At 32.2% G+C, this 18,859-nt stretch overlaps 3 protein-coding genes and 1 long non-coding RNA gene across 4 annotated transcripts in view; all 4 read right to left on the reverse strand.

The window, feature by feature from the left end:
* The window catches only part of LOC111461966, a 2,537-nt gene extending 2,430 nt beyond the window's left edge, over nt 1-107 (reverse strand). Inside the window, exon 1 of the long non-coding RNA XR_002713673.1 lies at nt 66-107. This is a non-coding gene — a long non-coding RNA (uncharacterized LOC111461966). The remainder of the gene's footprint in view (nt 1-65) is intronic.
* A 4,094-nt stretch (nt 108-4,201) lies between these two features.
* LOC111462009 (F-box protein At3g07870-like) lies at nt 4,202-5,380 on the reverse strand. Its single transcript, XM_023105659.1, has one exon. It carries the CDS (start codon nt 5,378-5,380, stop codon nt 4,202-4,204), a length of 1,179 nt encoding a protein of 392 aa, XP_022961427.1.
* A 2,959-nt stretch (nt 5,381-8,339) lies between these two features.
* Nucleotides 8,340-9,482, reverse strand: LOC111462010 (F-box protein At3g07870-like). The gene has a single exon (XM_023105660.1). The coding sequence runs from the start codon at nt 9,480-9,482 to the stop codon at nt 8,340-8,342; it is 1,143 nt and encodes a 380-aa protein (XP_022961428.1).
* Nucleotides 9,483-11,628: 2,146 nt separating this feature from the next.
* Nucleotides 11,629-12,528, reverse strand: LOC111462131 (probable histone H2AXb). Its single transcript, XM_023105833.1, has 2 exons — nt 12,227-12,528; nt 11,629-12,133 (listed from the first exon to the last, which is right to left on the reverse strand). Exons 1-2 carry the CDS (start codon nt 12,413-12,415, stop codon nt 11,912-11,914), a joined length of 411 nt encoding a protein of 136 aa, XP_022961601.1. The 5' UTR covers nt 12,416-12,528; the 3' UTR covers nt 11,629-11,911.
* Nucleotides 12,529-18,859: the final 6,331 nt, after the last annotated feature.

Below are 18,859 nucleotides of genomic sequence, written 5' to 3' on the forward strand. Positions count from 1 at the left end.
TATAGACCAATTTTGATAGGACAGGTCAAAAGGAGTCGAACGGGACAAACCGGGAGCCAAAATACCTTCTCACGCGCCCTCACGCGCCAACACAAGGTCGGGGTTCGTTTCTCACGCGCCTGACCCGCGCACAGTCGCGCTTCCACTCGCGGCCTCCCCACGCGCCTCGCGTGTCCTTCACGCGCTCGTCTTCAACCTCTCCTCCCTGCAATTTTCCCCAATCTTTTCCTTTAATACCCGTTGTGTCCCGAAGCAAAAATTTCATCTCTACAGCCCGAATTTCGTTCTGATTTCTTCTACAACTTTATAGATCTTCTAACTACGGTTCTAACAAGCCTTATTTCATAACTTATTATGCAGTATGAATCAAGATATCGAGATTTAAAGGTTCGGTGATGTGGGTTTTTCGTTACCTTCGAATTACCGTCCGATTCAGCTCGTGGCTGTATCCCCTTCCTCAAACGATTCCTCAGCAACAACCCCTCTTCCTTTACCCTCGATTGATGTCCAATTTTAAGTAACCAAAACTCGAATTCTCAGAAAATTTCCTCCTCTGTTTTCTGGGTTTTTTCGCGAATCACCAATCTTCGTTTTTCTTCCTTTTTAAAGCGTAATCCAGCCCTAATACGCTTCCACCTCCTCTAATCATCCTCTCATCCATCCCACGCCTCCAATCTACGCGTCCGCCGCCCCTCATCCTCCTTTACAGCAGTTGCTTGACGCAGCTGCTTCGTTTTCGTTTTTTATTTATTTATTTATTTATTTTTTATTTATTTTTTTATTTATTTATTTATTTTATTATTATTATTATTATTATTATTATTATTATTATTATTATTATTATTATTATTATTATTATTATTATTATTATTATTATTATCAAACACACAACGCATACATACAAAATACATATTATCATTATTTTAGGTTGTTACAGTAACGATAGAAGTAAGATACGTTCATGAAACGTTAAGGTTAGGTTACATACCAGAGTGCTATTGATAGGAGAGATTAATGAAAGAATACGGTTAGGTTATGGGTAGAAAGGGTGATAGATTGATAGAACGATGGCGTTAGGATACATTCTGGTGATGATATGACTAAGGTACGTTACGTAATGATATGTTCGTGATAGGTATAAGAACGTTAAGGCTATGGTAAGTTAGAGAGCGATATGACTATGAAGTGTTTACGTTATGACTTGTTTATGATATGATGCATGATATGCTAGATTATTGTGCTTAAGTACGTAGTTATGTGAACGTGAATGTATGCTTTTAGTCTGATGTGGTGTGTAATGCATGTAACGATGTGTGGTCCTTGAACGATTATGGCTTGTTTGTATGAATATTTGAATGTAACTGCATGAATTGTATGACATGAAATAGGTAAATTGCATGAAACATAAACCCGTTAGGAGTATGTATGATATGTAAAGAAATGAGAATGGGAATGACATGTAAGCATGAAAACGTGATAGGGGGTTATGTTCATTAATGATAGCTGTAGGACTGGTGGGATCTCATGCATATTGTATGCTCATGCATTTGGTGGGATACCCCTATCCCATCACGAGGGTACGGACGCGTACATCCAATGGCAGGACAACGATCGTTATGCTTTGCATAGCGCTGCCGTGACGGTTCTAGTTTTAACGGGTCCCAGTATAAGGGCTCCCAGAGCATGCCCACCGGCTAGGGACAGTGGCCCAGCGGTGAGCGAATTAGCTGGTGAGCCCATACTCGCACGTATGGGCTGCATGTAGAGTATATGGTACACGTCCACGATTACCTGTTAGGATTACACCATAGAGAAAACGAAACGAAACGATATGTCCCATCATTTCATTGCATGTGTTTGTCGCATAACCCTGATAGGGGGTCACTTACTGAGTATTCTAGAAATACTCAAGCCTCGTGCTACTTTACTTTTGCAGATAAGGGCAAGGCACCCATGTGACAACGACGACGGCATCGTACACCCCAGAATCGTGGCACATGCATAGGATAGTTGGTTGTTTTTTTCCCATTTCGTAGTCTAGGCTGAATTTGGTTGCATCATTAGTATAGGTTAGAATAGGATGAAAGGTATTTGCATAATAAACCTTAGGATAGAATAAACCATTCATTTTGGGTTTTGTTATTTTCCTCTTTCTATAATGTTTCCCTTTTTCCCTTGTAATCTTTTTCTCTGAGGTAATAAAAGGCGAGTGCGAGTCGCATTAATGAATAGGGCCCATTAAATGTATGTTCCGCATTTCAAATTATAGTAATGACCTTAGATTAAATAGATAAAATATTAGGATCGTTACATGATATGATTGATAAGCTGTAGTGTTATGCTACGCCTATGGTGAACTCTTGTAGGGATTGAGTTGGGTTTAGTTAGGGGACCCTTCTGATGTTATAGTCCATGGTGTCGTGAGAGACGGTTAGAGGGAGAGACCCTTTAACCCTGGACTATTATGGACTTGGAAGACTTGATTGAGTGAGGACCCCTAACTCAATAGTTTTAACTACCCTTGAGATATAGAGGACCACATTAGGACCCCGAGGTGTAGAGAGATGACCTCTTAGTCGACGGTATCTGGTTTAGCGATTGATTATGCCCCGCTTCCCTTCCTACTCTAGTGTGGTACTGTTGAGCTAGGCGAGACGCCAGTTAGGGAGATGTTACCCTCCCCTTCCTACTCCGATGTGGTATCGTTGAGATAGGCGAGACGCCAGTTAGGGAGATGTTACTCTTCCCTTCCTACTTTGGTGTGGTACCGTTGAGCTGGGCGAGACACCAATTAGGGAGGTGTTACTCTTTCCTTCCTACTTCGGCGTGGTACTGTTGAGCTTGGTGAGACACCTGTTAGGGAAGTGCTACTCAGTGGTAGATCGACTACTCTGCATGGGGATCCGTCTTATGGTAAGATGTTGATCACGCGAGTGGATCAAGGTCGCCTGCATGATGGGTCCGTCCTGTGGAAGGACGTTGATCATGCAGTGACTAATTCTAGCTAGGTTGTACGAAGGGTACATGTAGTTATGAGGGAGCACCTCATCCTCAAACGCTGAAATACCGCTTCAAAGGTTAAGTCCTTCCACCCCGATCTATGTATTGAGAGTATTGAGACTCTAGGGTCTAGAGTATAGTTAGTGGTTCTCTCCTAAACTTGGATGCGATTAGGAGCCTACAAGTAGGTTGCTTACTGAGTATATTTTTATATTCACCCCGTCTTCCCTTCTTTTTTTCATGTACCGGTTGAAGTGGGGAGGTGTTCGAGAGCTGCACTGTCACAGAGGGGTGTCGTTCCGGAGCATCAGTCCCTTGTCTGTCTTATAGAGTCTTTTGTATTTCATTTTATACTTAATTCCTTTCTATTAATTTGAAACAAAACTTTTCTCTATTTTGTTTTAATTAAATAGTATTTTTACCTTTTACTTTACTTTTCTTTTATTTTATTTTATTTTCTTTTTTGTTTGTTTTTTATTTCGTCTTTTTAGTCATGGTTGGGTTTTTCAAAACCTCTAAAATCGGGTCTTGACACTTACTTAATAAAAATTATAAAATATATAAAAATTAAAATAATAACTTAAAATCTTTAATTGTTATCCAATTAAAAATAAATAAAAATCTAAAATTTGATTTTTTTATAAATTATAAAACTCCAAATCCTTAGACTTGTTTTCCATTTTAATTTGGTTAAAATTTATTTTAGTTTTAATAAAAAATTTACTTCTTATTTTTTTAAAATTTTGAAAATCTAATCTCCATATTCTTTTATCTTTAATTTAATTTTAAATATTTTATTTAAGATATTTAACAATAAAATAAATAAGATGGTCAAATAATTTATATCAAAATTTCACAAATATTTATAATATTTTTATTATGGTTTAATGGTAAATAATTAATGGTGGTTAATTATTTTATTTTTATTATATTAAATTATTAAAATAATTAAACTAATTTATTTTTTTATTTATTAATAAATATATTATTAATAATAGGCCTAGGGTTTATTTATCTAATTTTAATAAAAATAAAAATAAAAACTTAAATATGTGTATTTCCTAATCAAATTTTCATAAAATAAAATAAATTAAACTATTCATAAATTAATTTATTAGTACCCTCACCCCTCTAAATAAAAATAAATAATAAATAATAAATAATAAATAAAAACTAGCTCTAAACTTATTAAAACTCATATTTAAAACAAAATTTTACCTATTTTTCCAGTCAAAATATCGGAAAGAGCATTAAAATTAAAGCAGTCGATGTTGTGAATCGAAAAATCTCTCACAATTGTATCATCCATCAACTTCTTCATCTTCTCGGTCTTCGGATCATACAACACTAATTCAACTCCCGCCCAAACACAAAAGATCTTTCCATCTTTACATATTTTAACCTGTTCCACGGTTGATTTTGAAAAAGAAAAAATATTTTTGCTCACATCTGGTACGATGACACTAAATGCTTTACTCCACGAACCATCTTCTTTCATCTTCCACATCGTATACTCGTGCCCCTCCATAGAAAGGGTTAGATGAAGAGCACCATTAAATACTCCAATACAAGGGAAATAACCGTCATCATTAGGAAAAGGAATGTGCTTGTACTTCTCATCTTCCATATTTAGACGATAAATAACATCTTGATAAAGATCATCTTGTCCAATCCAATGCAACCCTCCATTCAAGTAAACACCATGACATCCATTAAAAGAACAAGACGGTGACTCAATACGCGTCCATTCCTGCCGGGTCCCAAAAGAAAAAATCTCTGATTTGTAGTTGACGGTGGAGTATCTATCCTCGATGGTGGAGTTTCTATCCTCGATGGTGGAGTTTCTTACTACTTTGTAGTGCTTTGTTTTAGGACAAAATCCAAATCCATAGGAGCACGTAAGCCAATTCCCTTTGAATTCGTCCTTGGGAAGTTCAAAGTACTCATTCGTCATGGGATTTAATATGACGACTGTATTCGAGTTAAGCCAGCTCTTTGTGTTTTTGGTGACCACAAAAGCTAAGAGTCCATTGCACGAATTAATAGTTGAGATAAAAGAACGTCGGAAATACTTACGACACAAGTTGAATGAAGCAACACTCCTCACCCCTTCCACGTGGTCTGAATCCAATTCCAAGCAATGGAGATTACGAAACGAGAGACGATCACAGCGGTTGAAATAAACATGGGCAAGCAAGAAGTTGGAAGCAGTCGAGATTGAAGGGTCATGTTTAGAACTTAAGATCACATCGTTCCATGTTTTGCAGACCAACCTACAGCTCGGCAAATAATAGTAAGGGAGTTTGCTGAGTATTAGCTCGACGACATCAGGTATGAGTTCGGAAATTTTGTTGCTAATAATGTCTTGATCATTAGCCATCACTAGAAAAAGCGGGTGAATTTGATTGAACCGAGGAGGAAAGCGAGTGGATTCAGATGAATAGAATTCAAGAAAATAATGGTTACCCGACTAATAAGGTTGTATATTTATAAATTAAAAAATTAATCTTTTTCTATTCTGAATTTAAAAAACTCTATCTTTTCCTATTTTGAATAGTCTAGATTTGATTTTTTAAATATTTAAAAATAAAATATATGAAAATAAGATACTTACAAATTAAATAATATTTTTGTATAATTAGTACTCCGTTATAGTTTACCATATGTATCATATTTGATTTTTTATTATAGACAAATATGTAGATATTTGACTTTATCATATGCTTGTAATTTATTTGATTATAAATAGATAACTTTCACATCATCTTGGTGTGGTGGTTTAAGCAAACATTCTAAAAAACTGTACTAAAAAAACATATAATTATATACGTTATATGCATATTTATTTAAACAACTCAAAGTCCCACAATTTGCATTTAACAATGTCACACCTGTGCAACTCACCTATTAAAAATAAAAAGAAGTATAAACATCCTTAGTAACTAACATGGTGATAGGTTCGAGATTTAAGCTATAAAACTTCATAATTAATTATTTAATTTTTAATAATAATATTATTTATATTTAATATGAACCATGGTATGAAAAATCATATGTTATTAATGTAATATTGAACGGTATATAATTGACATGTATCAGAATCATCTCAAGTAACTGTTTAAGGAGTCTATAGTATATAGATAAGGTTGGTGTCTTATTTTGGTAACACTATTATTTATTTCCCATGATTTGATTCAAATCTATCCGTCAACAGGAACCGACCAAACCCGAACGAAACATAATAGATTCGATTTAAATTTTCTTTTAAATATATAAGAATATGATATTTATAAATAAAAATATTTATTGGGATGAGAATACTATCAAATTTTCATATACTTTTTCTTTTAAATGTTTTTAATATTTTTATTTATTTAAAAATAAAATTTATATAATTTTTTTTGTTTAAATGTTTATAATATTTTTATTATTTTTAGATCATTTATTGTATTAGTTATTTCATTTTTATTTTATCAAAATATCAAAATAATTAAATTAGTTTATTTTCCACTTATTAATAATTATATTTGAATTTAAAATTTTTTAGTTTATTCAATTTATTTATACCGTTTTAATATTTACCATAGTTTCCTGAAATTAATCGTTGATAAAACTAAAATTAATTAAATTATTACTAATTTAACATAATTGGTCTTCTATAAGAATTAAATTATGTTTTTGTTCGAATAAAAACTTCAACCATTTTTATTGTCACCATTTAAATTCATAAAAGATTACGTTAATTTAATATATTTATTAACTATTGATTTTGTTTTCAATGTTAACGAATTTTAATAAAAATTAAATAACAGTTGCGTTTTTTTTATATAAATAATTCTCTTACATTTGAATTTTTTTTTATAAAAGTTAAAATGATAATTTAGGAATCTTTTCTTTTATTTTTATAAAATTAAAAATAAAAATAAAAATAAAAAACTTAATTTTAATGAAAATTTTATTTCATTTTTTTAATATAATTTCTAAATTATATTTTAAGTATTTCAAAATTTTGAAATTCCAATTCCAATATTCTTTTATCTCTTTAATTTTTAAATTAATTTTAAATAGGTCCATTTAAGTAATTAAATATTTTATATAATATATTTGAGAATAAAATATTTAAAAATATTAAAATTTCACCTAGGTTTATTTTTGTTATCATATTTATAATATTTTTATTATTGTTATTAATAATTATAATTATTTTATTTTTATTATATCAATTTATTAAATTAATTAAACTTTTTTTTATTATTAATAAAACGAATAAGTGATTTTAATAATTACTTGTATTTGATAATCAAATTTCCATAAAAATAAAATAAATTAAATAATTGATAAATTAATTTAGTATACAATTTAAATACGTTTTTTCCTCTCAGTATCAATTATATTGATACAATCAAAACTAAATAACTCATATTTAAAATAAAATTTCAATTTTATGCTCAAAATTTAACTAATTTTCTTATAAAAATATTGGAAAGAGTATTGGAATAGTTAAGATTGTGAACGGAAAAAATCTCTCGTATCACTCATCAACTTCTTCGTCCACTTTTCCATCCATCAATAAAAATCTCAAACCATTTTAATTGGGTCTCACAACTAAATTCATAGATTACCTTTTAACTAAACATATTTATTTATTTATTTTCTTTTCACAATTAACAAATTTTAATAAAAATTAGATAACGATTGCATTTTTTGTATATAAAAAATTAATAAAATTTAGAATATAAAAATTAGATTTTTATATATATAAAAGTTTTATTTCCTATTTTTTTAAACACAATTTTTAATTATTTCAAAATTTTAAAAATCTAATCCCAATATTCTTTTATCTTAAATTATATTTAATTTTAAATATGCGCATTTGAAAATAAGATATTTTGAAATATTTTATTTAAGATATTTAACAATAAATTAGATAAGATAGTCAAATAATTTATATCAAAATTTCACAAATTTAAATTTACTTTCGTTTTTGTTACTTAGTTTAATTTTAAATAATTAAAAATGGTTAATTATTTTTTTTATTATATTAAATTATTAAACTAATTTATTTATTTATTTATTAATAATATGCCTCGAGTTTATTTATCTAATTTTAATAAAGAAATAAATAAATAAATAAAACTTAAATATGTGTATTTTCTAATCAAATTTTCATAAAAATAAAATAAATTAAACCATTCATAAATTAATTTATTAATACACTCCCTTCTCTAATTAATAAAAATAAAAAATAAAAAATAAAATAAAAAACTTATCTAGGATTAAAACTCATATTTAAAACAAAATTTCAATCTCAATTTCAATATAAATTATACTCAAAATTTTCATATTTTTCCAGTCAAAATATCCGGGAGAGCATTAAAATTAAAGCAGTCGATGTTGTGAACCGAAAATTCTCTCGCGATTGTATCATCCATCAACTTCTCCATCTTCTCCGTCTTCGGATCATACAACACTAATTCAGCTCCCGCCCAAACACACAAGATCTTTCCATCTTTACATATTTTAACTTGTTCCAGAGTTGATTGTGAAAAAGAAAGAATATTTTTGCCCACATCTGGTACGCTGGTACTAAATGCTTTAATCCAGGAACCATCTTCTTTCATCTTCCACATCGTGTACTCGTGCCCCTCCATAGAAAGAGTTAGATGAAGAGCACCATTAAATACTCCAATACAAGGAAAATAACCGTCATCATTAGGAAAAGGAATGTGCTCGTACTTCTCATCTTCCATATTTAGACGATAAATAACATCGTGATGAAGATCATCTTGTCCAACCCAATGCAACCCTCCATTCAAGTAAACACCATGACATCCATTAAAAGAATAGGACGGTGACTCAATACGCGTCCATTCCTGCCGGGTCCCAAAAGCAAAAATCTCTGATTTGTAATTGACAGTGGAGTTTCTATCTTCGACGGTGGAGTTTCTTACTACTTTGTAGTGCTTTGTTTTAGGACAAAATCCAAATCCATATGAGCACGTAAGCCAATTCCCTTTGAATTCGTCCTTGGGAAGTTCAAAGTACTCATTCGTCATGGGATTTAATATGACGACTGTATTCGAGTTAAGCCAGCTCTTTGTGTTTTTGGTGACCACAAAAGCTAAGAGTCCATTGCACGAATTAATAGTTGAGATAAAAGAACGTCGGAAATACTTACGACGCAAGTTGAATGAGGCAACACTCTTCACCCCTTCCACGTGGTCTGAATCCAATTCCAAGCAATGGAGATTACGAAACGAGAGACGATCACGGCGGTTGGAATAAACATGGGCAAGCAAGAAGTTGGAAGCAGCCGAGATTGAAGGATCATATTTAGAACTTAAGATCACATCGTTCCATGTTCTGCAGACCAACCTACAGCTCGGCAAATAATAGTAAGGGAGTATGTTGAGTATTAGCTCGACGACATCAGGTATGAGTTTGGGAATTTTGTTGCTAATAATGTCTTGATCATTAGCCATCACTAGAAAGAGCGGGTGAATTTGATTGACGGGAGAGGAAAGCTAGTAGCTTCAGATGAATTGAATTGAAGAAAATAATAGTTGCTATACACTAACCGAGGTTGTGTATTTATAAATTAAAAAATTAATCTTTTCCTATTTTGAATTTAAAAAATCTCATCTTTTCCTATTTTGAATAGTCTAAATTTGATGTTTTCCATATTTACCTATACAAAAATATAGAAAAAATAAAAATAAAAATAAAATAAATCTTTTTTATTTGATTTGATAGTATAAAATTTATTTATTTTTAACTCAAAATTTAATTTATAATCAAATAATTTAAAATTATATTTATACTAAATTGAAAATTGAAAATTTTATTAAATATTTATAATTTAAAAATCAGTTAAAAGTTCACGTTAAATATTTGAAAATAAAATATTTAAGAAAAAAAAAATATGTAAAAATAAGATGCTTATAAATTAAATAACTAATCATTAGTGTCCTAATTAAAATTTTATATTCACATATAAAATTTATGCTCGAAATAATTTAGGAAATTTTTATTTGATATTTTATAAAGATAAAAATAAAAATTAAAAATTAAACTTTATATTGTTTTCTATTTTGAATTAATTTAAACATACTTATTAAAAAAATTGAATAATAAGAAAAAAAAAAAAAAAAAAAAAAAAAAAAAAAAAAAAACAATTATAAAATCTAGGGGTGTACATTCAACCCGACAACCCGGACCAACCCAACCGAAACTATAAGGGTTGGGTTGGGTTGGGTTGGATTAGCATTTCGGGTAGGGTTGGGTTGATTTTTTCTGAACCGAACTAAATCGGTTTGGTTTTGGGTTCATGGGCAAAACCTTCAAGTTGACCCGAGCCAAATTAAAATATATAAAATGTATTAAGACTTTTCTTGTATTAATGTGTTTGTCAGAGTTGTAATCACGCTTGAGTTTGACGCCAGTCAAATACATATATTTGTTTGTATTTTTAATTTCGTTTATACTATTTTTAATTAAACATTTTAGAATAAACTAACCTATAACTATTAGTATATTTTATATTTATATTTAAGATATTAAACATTTTAGAATAATGTAACATAAATCTAACCTATCACATATATTTATATTTAAAATATTAAACACATATCACTTATGTTTAAATTATTTAGATCAATATTAACATATCACTTAGATTTCAATTATTTTGATCAATATTCATATATTACATGTATCTATAATTTTAAAATATATTCTAAATGATAATATCTTTATTATCTATTTATTGTTACATTATTATATCATAATTTATACACATTCTTATTTTTCTAATAGTTTAAGGTAGCGTATAAATAAGCATATCTCAATTAAAATATTTTTATATATTATTTTTATTTTTGTTATATACAATACTTTTAAATTAATTATTTTTATTGTTTATTTAATTTCATGATCTATCCTAGTATTTTTGTTATTTTAACCAATTCTAAAAAATGTCGGTATTTAATTGTTTCTAATTTTATGATAATAATGAATTATGTTAATATGTTACCATTTTTGCTTATTATTTTTTATTGAATTTATTATTATTATTATTTGTCAATAATCATATATTAATTTGTGTTTGTAAACTTTTAATATATTTTATCTTCTGATTAATTTCTAAATTGTGTAAATAAATTTCTTTTAAAAAAAATTGACAACCCAACCCAAACCCAATCGGAAAATAAAGAGTTGGGTTGGGTTGTGAAAAGTTTCAGGTTGGGTTGGGTTACCCATTCAACCAACGGAACTTTTGGGTTTGGTAAAAAAAAAATCCTCCAACACAGACTATGAACACGAGAACTATTTCATATGAAGACGTGTAAATAAGATATCTTATACTATTAATTGAAAAGATTTATAGTTTAGAGAAGGATCCCAGGCAAACTATGAAAGTTTGTCCCACGATTGAGCCTCTCCCACATGCAACTCCAATCCAATTCTTCAATCAGATGTAACTTCAATTGTTTTTCATCAACAAATCTTTAATAAGATGAAATCATCATCACAAAATTCTAGCCCAAATGATTCCAACTCAATATAAAAAAAAATATATGTAACCTTGAACTTCAAATCTCCACAATTAAAACTAGAAAACAAACTAAATTAATCAAAGAAACAAAATCAAAATTCACGATTCCAACATAAACTGGACAAATAATTCATATGGTTGTGAAGCCAAACTCAAAATGCAGAGATCAAATAGATGCACCAGCTTTCTAACTGCAAATTTGTGTAAATGTAGACCAAAATTTTGTTGCAAAGTTGTTCCAACAACAAACAGCCTTGCATAGATGTAAAAACGTATGCATCTGAACAAAATCAAGATGATACAACTCAGAGAACACAACAAATGCAATACAAGCCAGCACTGAAAATCCTATAAGCCCTAAAATTCCTGTGATGCAGAACCGATATCACCCTTGTCTTTGCCGACCTTTTTAGGCAAAAGAGTTTGGTGAATATTGGGCAAAACACCTCCATTAGCAATGGTTACAGATCCTAAAAGCTTACTCAACTCCTCATCGTTCCTCACAGCAAGTTGGATGTGCCTCGGCACAATACGATTCTTCTTGTTGTCTCTAGCAGCATTTCCAGCAAGCTCCAAAACCTAATTCCGATTTAAAATTATCAGAAACAGAGATAAGAACAGAACCGCATCAAAATCGCTGAAAAAAGGAACAAAGACAACGGATCTTGTTACCTCGGCGGCAAGATACTCGAGAACGGCCGACAAATATACTGGAGCGCCAGCGCCGACACGCTCGGCGTACTTTCCGGCCTTGAGAAACCTTGCGATTCTACCGACGGGGAACTGGAGGCCGGCTTTATGCGATCGTGTAACGGATTTGGTGGCTTGCGGCTTTCCTCTACCGCCCTTGGTGGAACTCATAGTTGAATCGGAGTAAAAAATTGATGGATTTGGAGAGAAGAGAGATGAAAATCAAGAACCCTAATTTGGGGTTTTAGAGAGACTTGAATCTATATGGCAATGAGTTCAAGAACGATTAAGAAAGTGAAGTGAGAGGATTTTGCTTATATAGGAAGGGAGAGAGAGATTTGATTGGCTAAGGGAAAGACCACGCGGATCGCCAGGGTGGCAATGCTTTTTAAATTCGCGGGAAATTTTTGGAATTTCGAGTGACTCTCATGATTCATTTCGCGGGTTTTTTATTTTCGTAAATTAGTTGAGTTAAAAAAAAATAATAAATAAATAAATATATATATATATATTAGGCCGATATTCGATTACCCACCAGCTTCTTCTGGCGGTTGTCGGTCTGTTTAGTTGACCTCAGAGGATTGCTCTAAAAGATCAGCGGTCGGGAAACTATCATGTTCCCTAGTCTAGGACTACTCTAGAAGATCGGCAGTCGAGACCAGTTGCTTCCTTAGATTCTAGATCTCTCTCTCAGGTTCGTCGATTCTCTCGACCTTTCTTATCCCATTGCAGGATTTTTTGTCTGATTTTAGAAAGAGTTTTTTCCAAAACATCGAGCTTACTCTCATGTTAGTTCAATCTTCTCATGAACCTAAATCATTTGCTCCAGCCTAACATCATTCTTGGAGGAGAGATATATAGTCGACAGGAATAGGAAAAAAAAAGAAGAAATAAGACTGAGTCTCGTTGCCAGAAACAGGCCGTTGGGTGCAAGTAGATAATTAAAATTTCATCAATTCAAATATCAAATATTTACAATAAAATAATAAAAAAAATTGAAAAACAAAATAGTCAAAGTCAACCTCGAGATATTTTGGTCATTTTTGTTGACTTTGTCAATTTTTTTTTAATTATTTTTTTTTTATTTTTTTTTCCCTAAGTCTATGAAATTATCTCAAGTATTTTTCTCAACTATATCTTCTTAAAATTTGGCATCTAAGGTTCTCAATAAAATCTCGGAAGTTCGAAAATAGAAAAAGAAGACTACTAAAGCTTATGTACCTATCAAGGTCGGGTCTTACAATTATGAAACTAGTCGTGATATGAATGTTATATGATGCATGAACCTCCATATGTTACACGGTGTATATTATGTTTGCATGTTCACACTATGCCTATGAAACATTGATAAGTCATATACGTTAACCATGAAAGATCTGTCGAGTATAGGTACGCATACCTCATAGGAACACTACATCATGAAAAGAATGGAGGAATAATTTGCATCATAAATATATACCATGATTTGAAATTATGGGATCTCATGCATGTTGTATGTCATGTGCATTGGGATACTTCTTAGCTATGATTAACATGGACACGTACACCATGATTATGTACACTATGATATTATGCACGCTTCTTTCCCTCCGTGGCTTTTAGCAAAGTATGTATATGAGCCCACATGGTGGGTTCATGCGCGCATGTGTTGGTTGTGTGGAGAGAAGTACTATACATTCAACCCTACTCGAACCGCAAAGTAGAGACCAAAGCTATGATGTTTTATAAAAAGTTAGGTCTCACAATAACTTCATGTGATTGCATTTTTCGACCCCAATAGTGGAGTTGCTTACTCAGTAATTTTAAGTACTCAAGTCATGTGTTGCTTCTTCTCCAGGTAAAGGTAAGGCTCTCATGTACGGATGTCGATATTGCTATGAAGGCCGGGGAAACGAAGTCAAGATAGTTGCATTTGCATTTAATGTTGTAGCCCATGCGTTAAATCAGGGCGTTTGCATTATTTTAATTTTTTTTTTCATTTTCATTTCGCTATTTGTTAACATCATTGTTGATTCAAATGAATTTTTATGAATGTTCAATTCCGTGGCAACATTTTAGTAAATTGATTTAAATGACTTTTTGTACTTAGTATTCACGACATGCATGTAGTAATAACCTTATGTGACTAGCGCTTCAACCCAACCTTAAAGCCCACACGTGACCAACGCATCAGTTTAGTCAAGACACCCATGACACGCACCCGCCCCACCAACCCACTTTGACCCCACACCTGCCCCATCAGCAAACTGACCTAACCCAAATTGCGACCTGTGTGCGCACCCGTCACCCTAATTCGCGACCGACCTTTATACCCGAGCAGGCCTAGGAAACATAACCATCGACCTTCATACCCCGCACCTGACCCTTTGTGCATTCGACTCAATTGACCATTTTGGACTCTGTTTTATTGTTTCAGACCTATTCCTACCATTTTAGTGGGATTCATTAAGTGGAATTAGATTTTAAGGAAGATCATGCTAGCACAAAGAAAATTTAGTAAGCCCAACTTAGGCCAATTAGGTAAGTGATCTAACTGCCTGCATACGTTCGGGCTTGGTTGGATGACTTGAGTGATGGATGAATGACACGTACCATGTGACCTATTTACATGTCCTTTCATAATATTATGATATATTATGCTATGATTATGTGATGTTTATTTTTATTATGTGATGATATGAGTATTATGTGATGCATGTACTTCCAATCTGTTATGCCATGTATGTGAATATGTCATATTCATTTTACGCTTACGAGACATCATCAACCATGTATGATATTATTGAAAGCAATGTCATTTATATATATGCATGTCTCTTGAGAGAGTTATGTTATAAAAAAAAATGGAAGTACTATGTGCATTATAACCGTCTATAATGTTTTTTAACTACGAGATCTTACACATGTTATATGTCACAAGCATGAGATGCTTCTCCAGTATGTTTTATATAGATGCATACACCATGATATGATACACGCTCCTATCTTTCCATTGATTTTCAGCATCGTGAGCGTGCGCTAGCCCGTCGTTAGGCTTAAAGGATATGCGAGACTGCCTAGTGGGTTCATCAATGTGTGTGTGAACCATGTAGAGAAGTACTACACATCCAACCCTTCTAGAAGAGAAAGTAGAGGCCAAGGAATAGTCACAAAAAAATAGGTCCAACCATGAATCATGATTGCACGTTATTAGATTTCCCGACCCCAACAATCATTCAATGCTCTTTTGCTTCATGCTTGATTACTTGAATTAAGCTTAGTTCTAGAGAGTAAAATTATATTAGAACATGATGCATGCCCATTTGTAAATTCTTACATTAGACTCAAAACTTGTAAGATGTTAAAAGAAGTTTTGTTAGCACATTGTTTGTTATTAACAACTAGGTGTTTTGTAGTCGGGGAGTGTAACGACCCGAAATTTTCTACTTAATTTAAAATCGCTACTGTATACGTACCATAAACATTGAATGTGGAAGGTTTAATTTAAATTCCATAAAACATAACTTTTATCTTAAAACACATCTATGGACTTGCGTGTTTCGAAAACATCTTTAAAAAACAACATAACAAAAGGTTAAATAAAATAAATAAACGTTTAAGTTAAAAACATCATATTCTAGCTAAGTCTAAGAAAATAAATACCACTATCCTATGCATGTGCTATGGTCTTGAGTTGTGATGTCGTCGTCAGCCGTACAGGAATTCCTTGCCTTAACAAAATGTAGGAGCACATGCCTTGAGTATTTAAAGAAATACTCAGTAAGTGACCCCACTATTGGGGGTTAAATGAAAGAACATGCGGATGCAATGGCAGGACCTATCCTTTCATTCTATTTTCCTACGGTACTGTCCTAACGGGTAATTTGGACGTGTACCATATATACTCTATATATAGCCCATACATGTGAGTATGGGCTCACCAGTCAGTTCGCGCACCGCTGGGCCACTTTCCTTGTCGGGCGGGCATACTCTGGGAGTTACTTAGGCCGAACACCCGTTAGAACTAGTAACCCCGCTATCATCTTTCATGCTTAACATATTATTTCTCATTTTTCAGTCTACATATCTTACATCATCCTAATGAGGTTACATTTCATTTTATTTATCATTATATTATATCTATCATTCATAACATGGTGTATACATACAATTTAGAAAATATAACATAACGCTCCATGCTTTTAACATGTCATTTCATAACGTGCAATTCATACAACAATTACCTCAATGATCACACAAAACAATCTAAACATAACGCATCACATCACAATATATCATATCATAAACATGTCACATCGTAAACACTTCGTGGTCATATCGTTCTCTAACTTATCATAGCCTTAACGTTCTTATACCTATCACAGTCATATCGTTACGTGAACGTACCTTAGTCATATCATCACAGGAACGTATCCTAACGCTATCGTTCTATCATATATCACAAACCTATCCCTTTCTACCCATATCCTAACCATATTCTTTCATCAATCTCCCCTATCCATAGCACTCCGATATGTAACCTAACATTAACGTTTCATGAACATATCTTACTCCTATCGTTATCTTTCGTTTTGTGCATCCTTTCTCGTATCCTATCTCAAACATATCCTTGAACACATCGTACCATAATTATTATCATACAATCCACATATTATAACATAACATAAACATAATATAAGCATACCGTTCCACAGATAATTCACACATGTATATGACATGTGCAGAACCACAGACACGAGTCAACATTAAATATAACCATGCCGATAGTAAGGCCACTTACTTAGTTAGTTTAAGTTGTTGTCACAAATACATCCTTAATGAAAGTTCGATCCTGTACTTTGAAATCCAAGTAAACCTATGTGAGCACATGACATCCGTTTTAAGTTTGAACTCTATAAAATTATTTCTCTAATTTACATTGGTTCATTGTTAAAAGTGTTGAAATGTTATATATCTATAATTGTAATTTTATTAAAAATCTTATTTTCCATGTTACTGTTAGTATAAAAAAAAGTAGATATTTTTATTTGTATTTACTTTGCCCTTTTAATTTTGTTCTCATGTATTCCAAATTTCTAATGAATCGCTATTTTCGAATCTTTTTTTATCTCCATGTTTCCTTTTGTTCACAAATTTTCTTGGCCATTCTATTTTTAATTTATTCAATTCATTACGGATATAAATTTAACCCAATATAAATGACTAACATTTGGTTTCTAACTCAAAGCTAAACAATTGTAATAATTTAATGAAGATCCAACCATAATTGGCTGTGATTTCTAAAAAAAATAAAAAAAATAAAAATTTAATATATATCATATCTATCTTTAAATCTCCTGTGAATCTCAATTGGATAAAGGTCATTCTCTTTTTTCTCAAATCTGATAATTGTTGTTTTTTCTGTTTCTTTGTGCAGGTTACTTTCTGGATGGGTTGAGGAGAGATAATGGTAGGAAGGAAGGAGAGGTTAGGGGACGGTAAAGGTGTTTCTTCTTTTTTTGTTCTTTTATTTATTTTTTTATAATTATTTTTATTTGTTTATATATATATATATTGTTTTTTTAGGGGCTATTACATGGAGTACTAGGGTTTAGACCCCTGATCGCTACTCACAAGACTCAAAAGTTCTCTCGTAAGATGTTAAAAGAAGTTTTAATAATACCTTGCTTGTTATTAAAAACTAGGTTTTTTTAGTCGGGGATTATTAGGGTTTAGACCCCTGATCGCTATTCACAATCCTAAGGTGCTTGGACTACAAGAGGCATCCTAACCTAGGTCATCATAGAATCAGCCTAACTCTAGCGACCTTATCTTATCTCAATGTAGACATCTATGCTCAACAAAGAGATCACATAATCAATCATACATCCATGCAAGCTCAACGAGAAGATAACATCCATAAATCACTCGAAGCACACATCAAAACATCCCATCCTTCATTTTGGCACACAAAAAACATCTAAAACAACATGCATCTTAAAATCTCATTCTAGGGGCATTTCAGTAATTTTCTATAACTTACATGGCATTTTCAACTAATATGCTCATTTGATATCCTAATCGTGCATATTCTATCCACCTATGGGATGATATGATGGCATACTTGTTCATCCTAGCAACCCCTATAAGTATTGCTCGAGGGAAGTCCGAATGGTTACTTGGTTACTAACTTAGATGATGCATGTCTTTCCCAAGCTTGTTTTTTTGCTAGCTCCAAGCTCTAAATTTCAGAGAGCTTTTATGGTAGAACCTAATTCAAGTTGCATTAAGTTCATTAAAATTGGAACACAAAACAATCGAACAAGAGTCAAATTGGGTGAAAAGTACCTCTCACGCGCCTCCACACACTGGAAGAAGATCTCACGAGTGCGACCACACATGGTTCACTTGCGCAGTCATGGCCTGGCGTGACCACACATGGTTTACTTGCACAGTCATGGCAAACGCAACTCGAGAGGATTTCCAACGTTTTACGATGGCTCTACATGTGTCTGTTCGTGGATCTCTTTAGCCCGACCATCAAGTCTTCAAGTTCAGCTGAACGTGACACACCATAAATTATGACTAATATTTGTCACCAATAGGGTATCCATCCACATGCGTAGACTCGGTTCT

Source organism: Cucurbita moschata, unplaced genomic scaffold, assembly GCF_002738365.1.
Source record: "Cucurbita moschata cultivar Rifu unplaced genomic scaffold, Cmos_1.0 Cmo_Scf00026, whole genome shotgun sequence".
Lineage (NCBI taxonomy): Eukaryota > Viridiplantae > Streptophyta > Magnoliopsida > Cucurbitales > Cucurbitaceae > Cucurbita > Cucurbita moschata.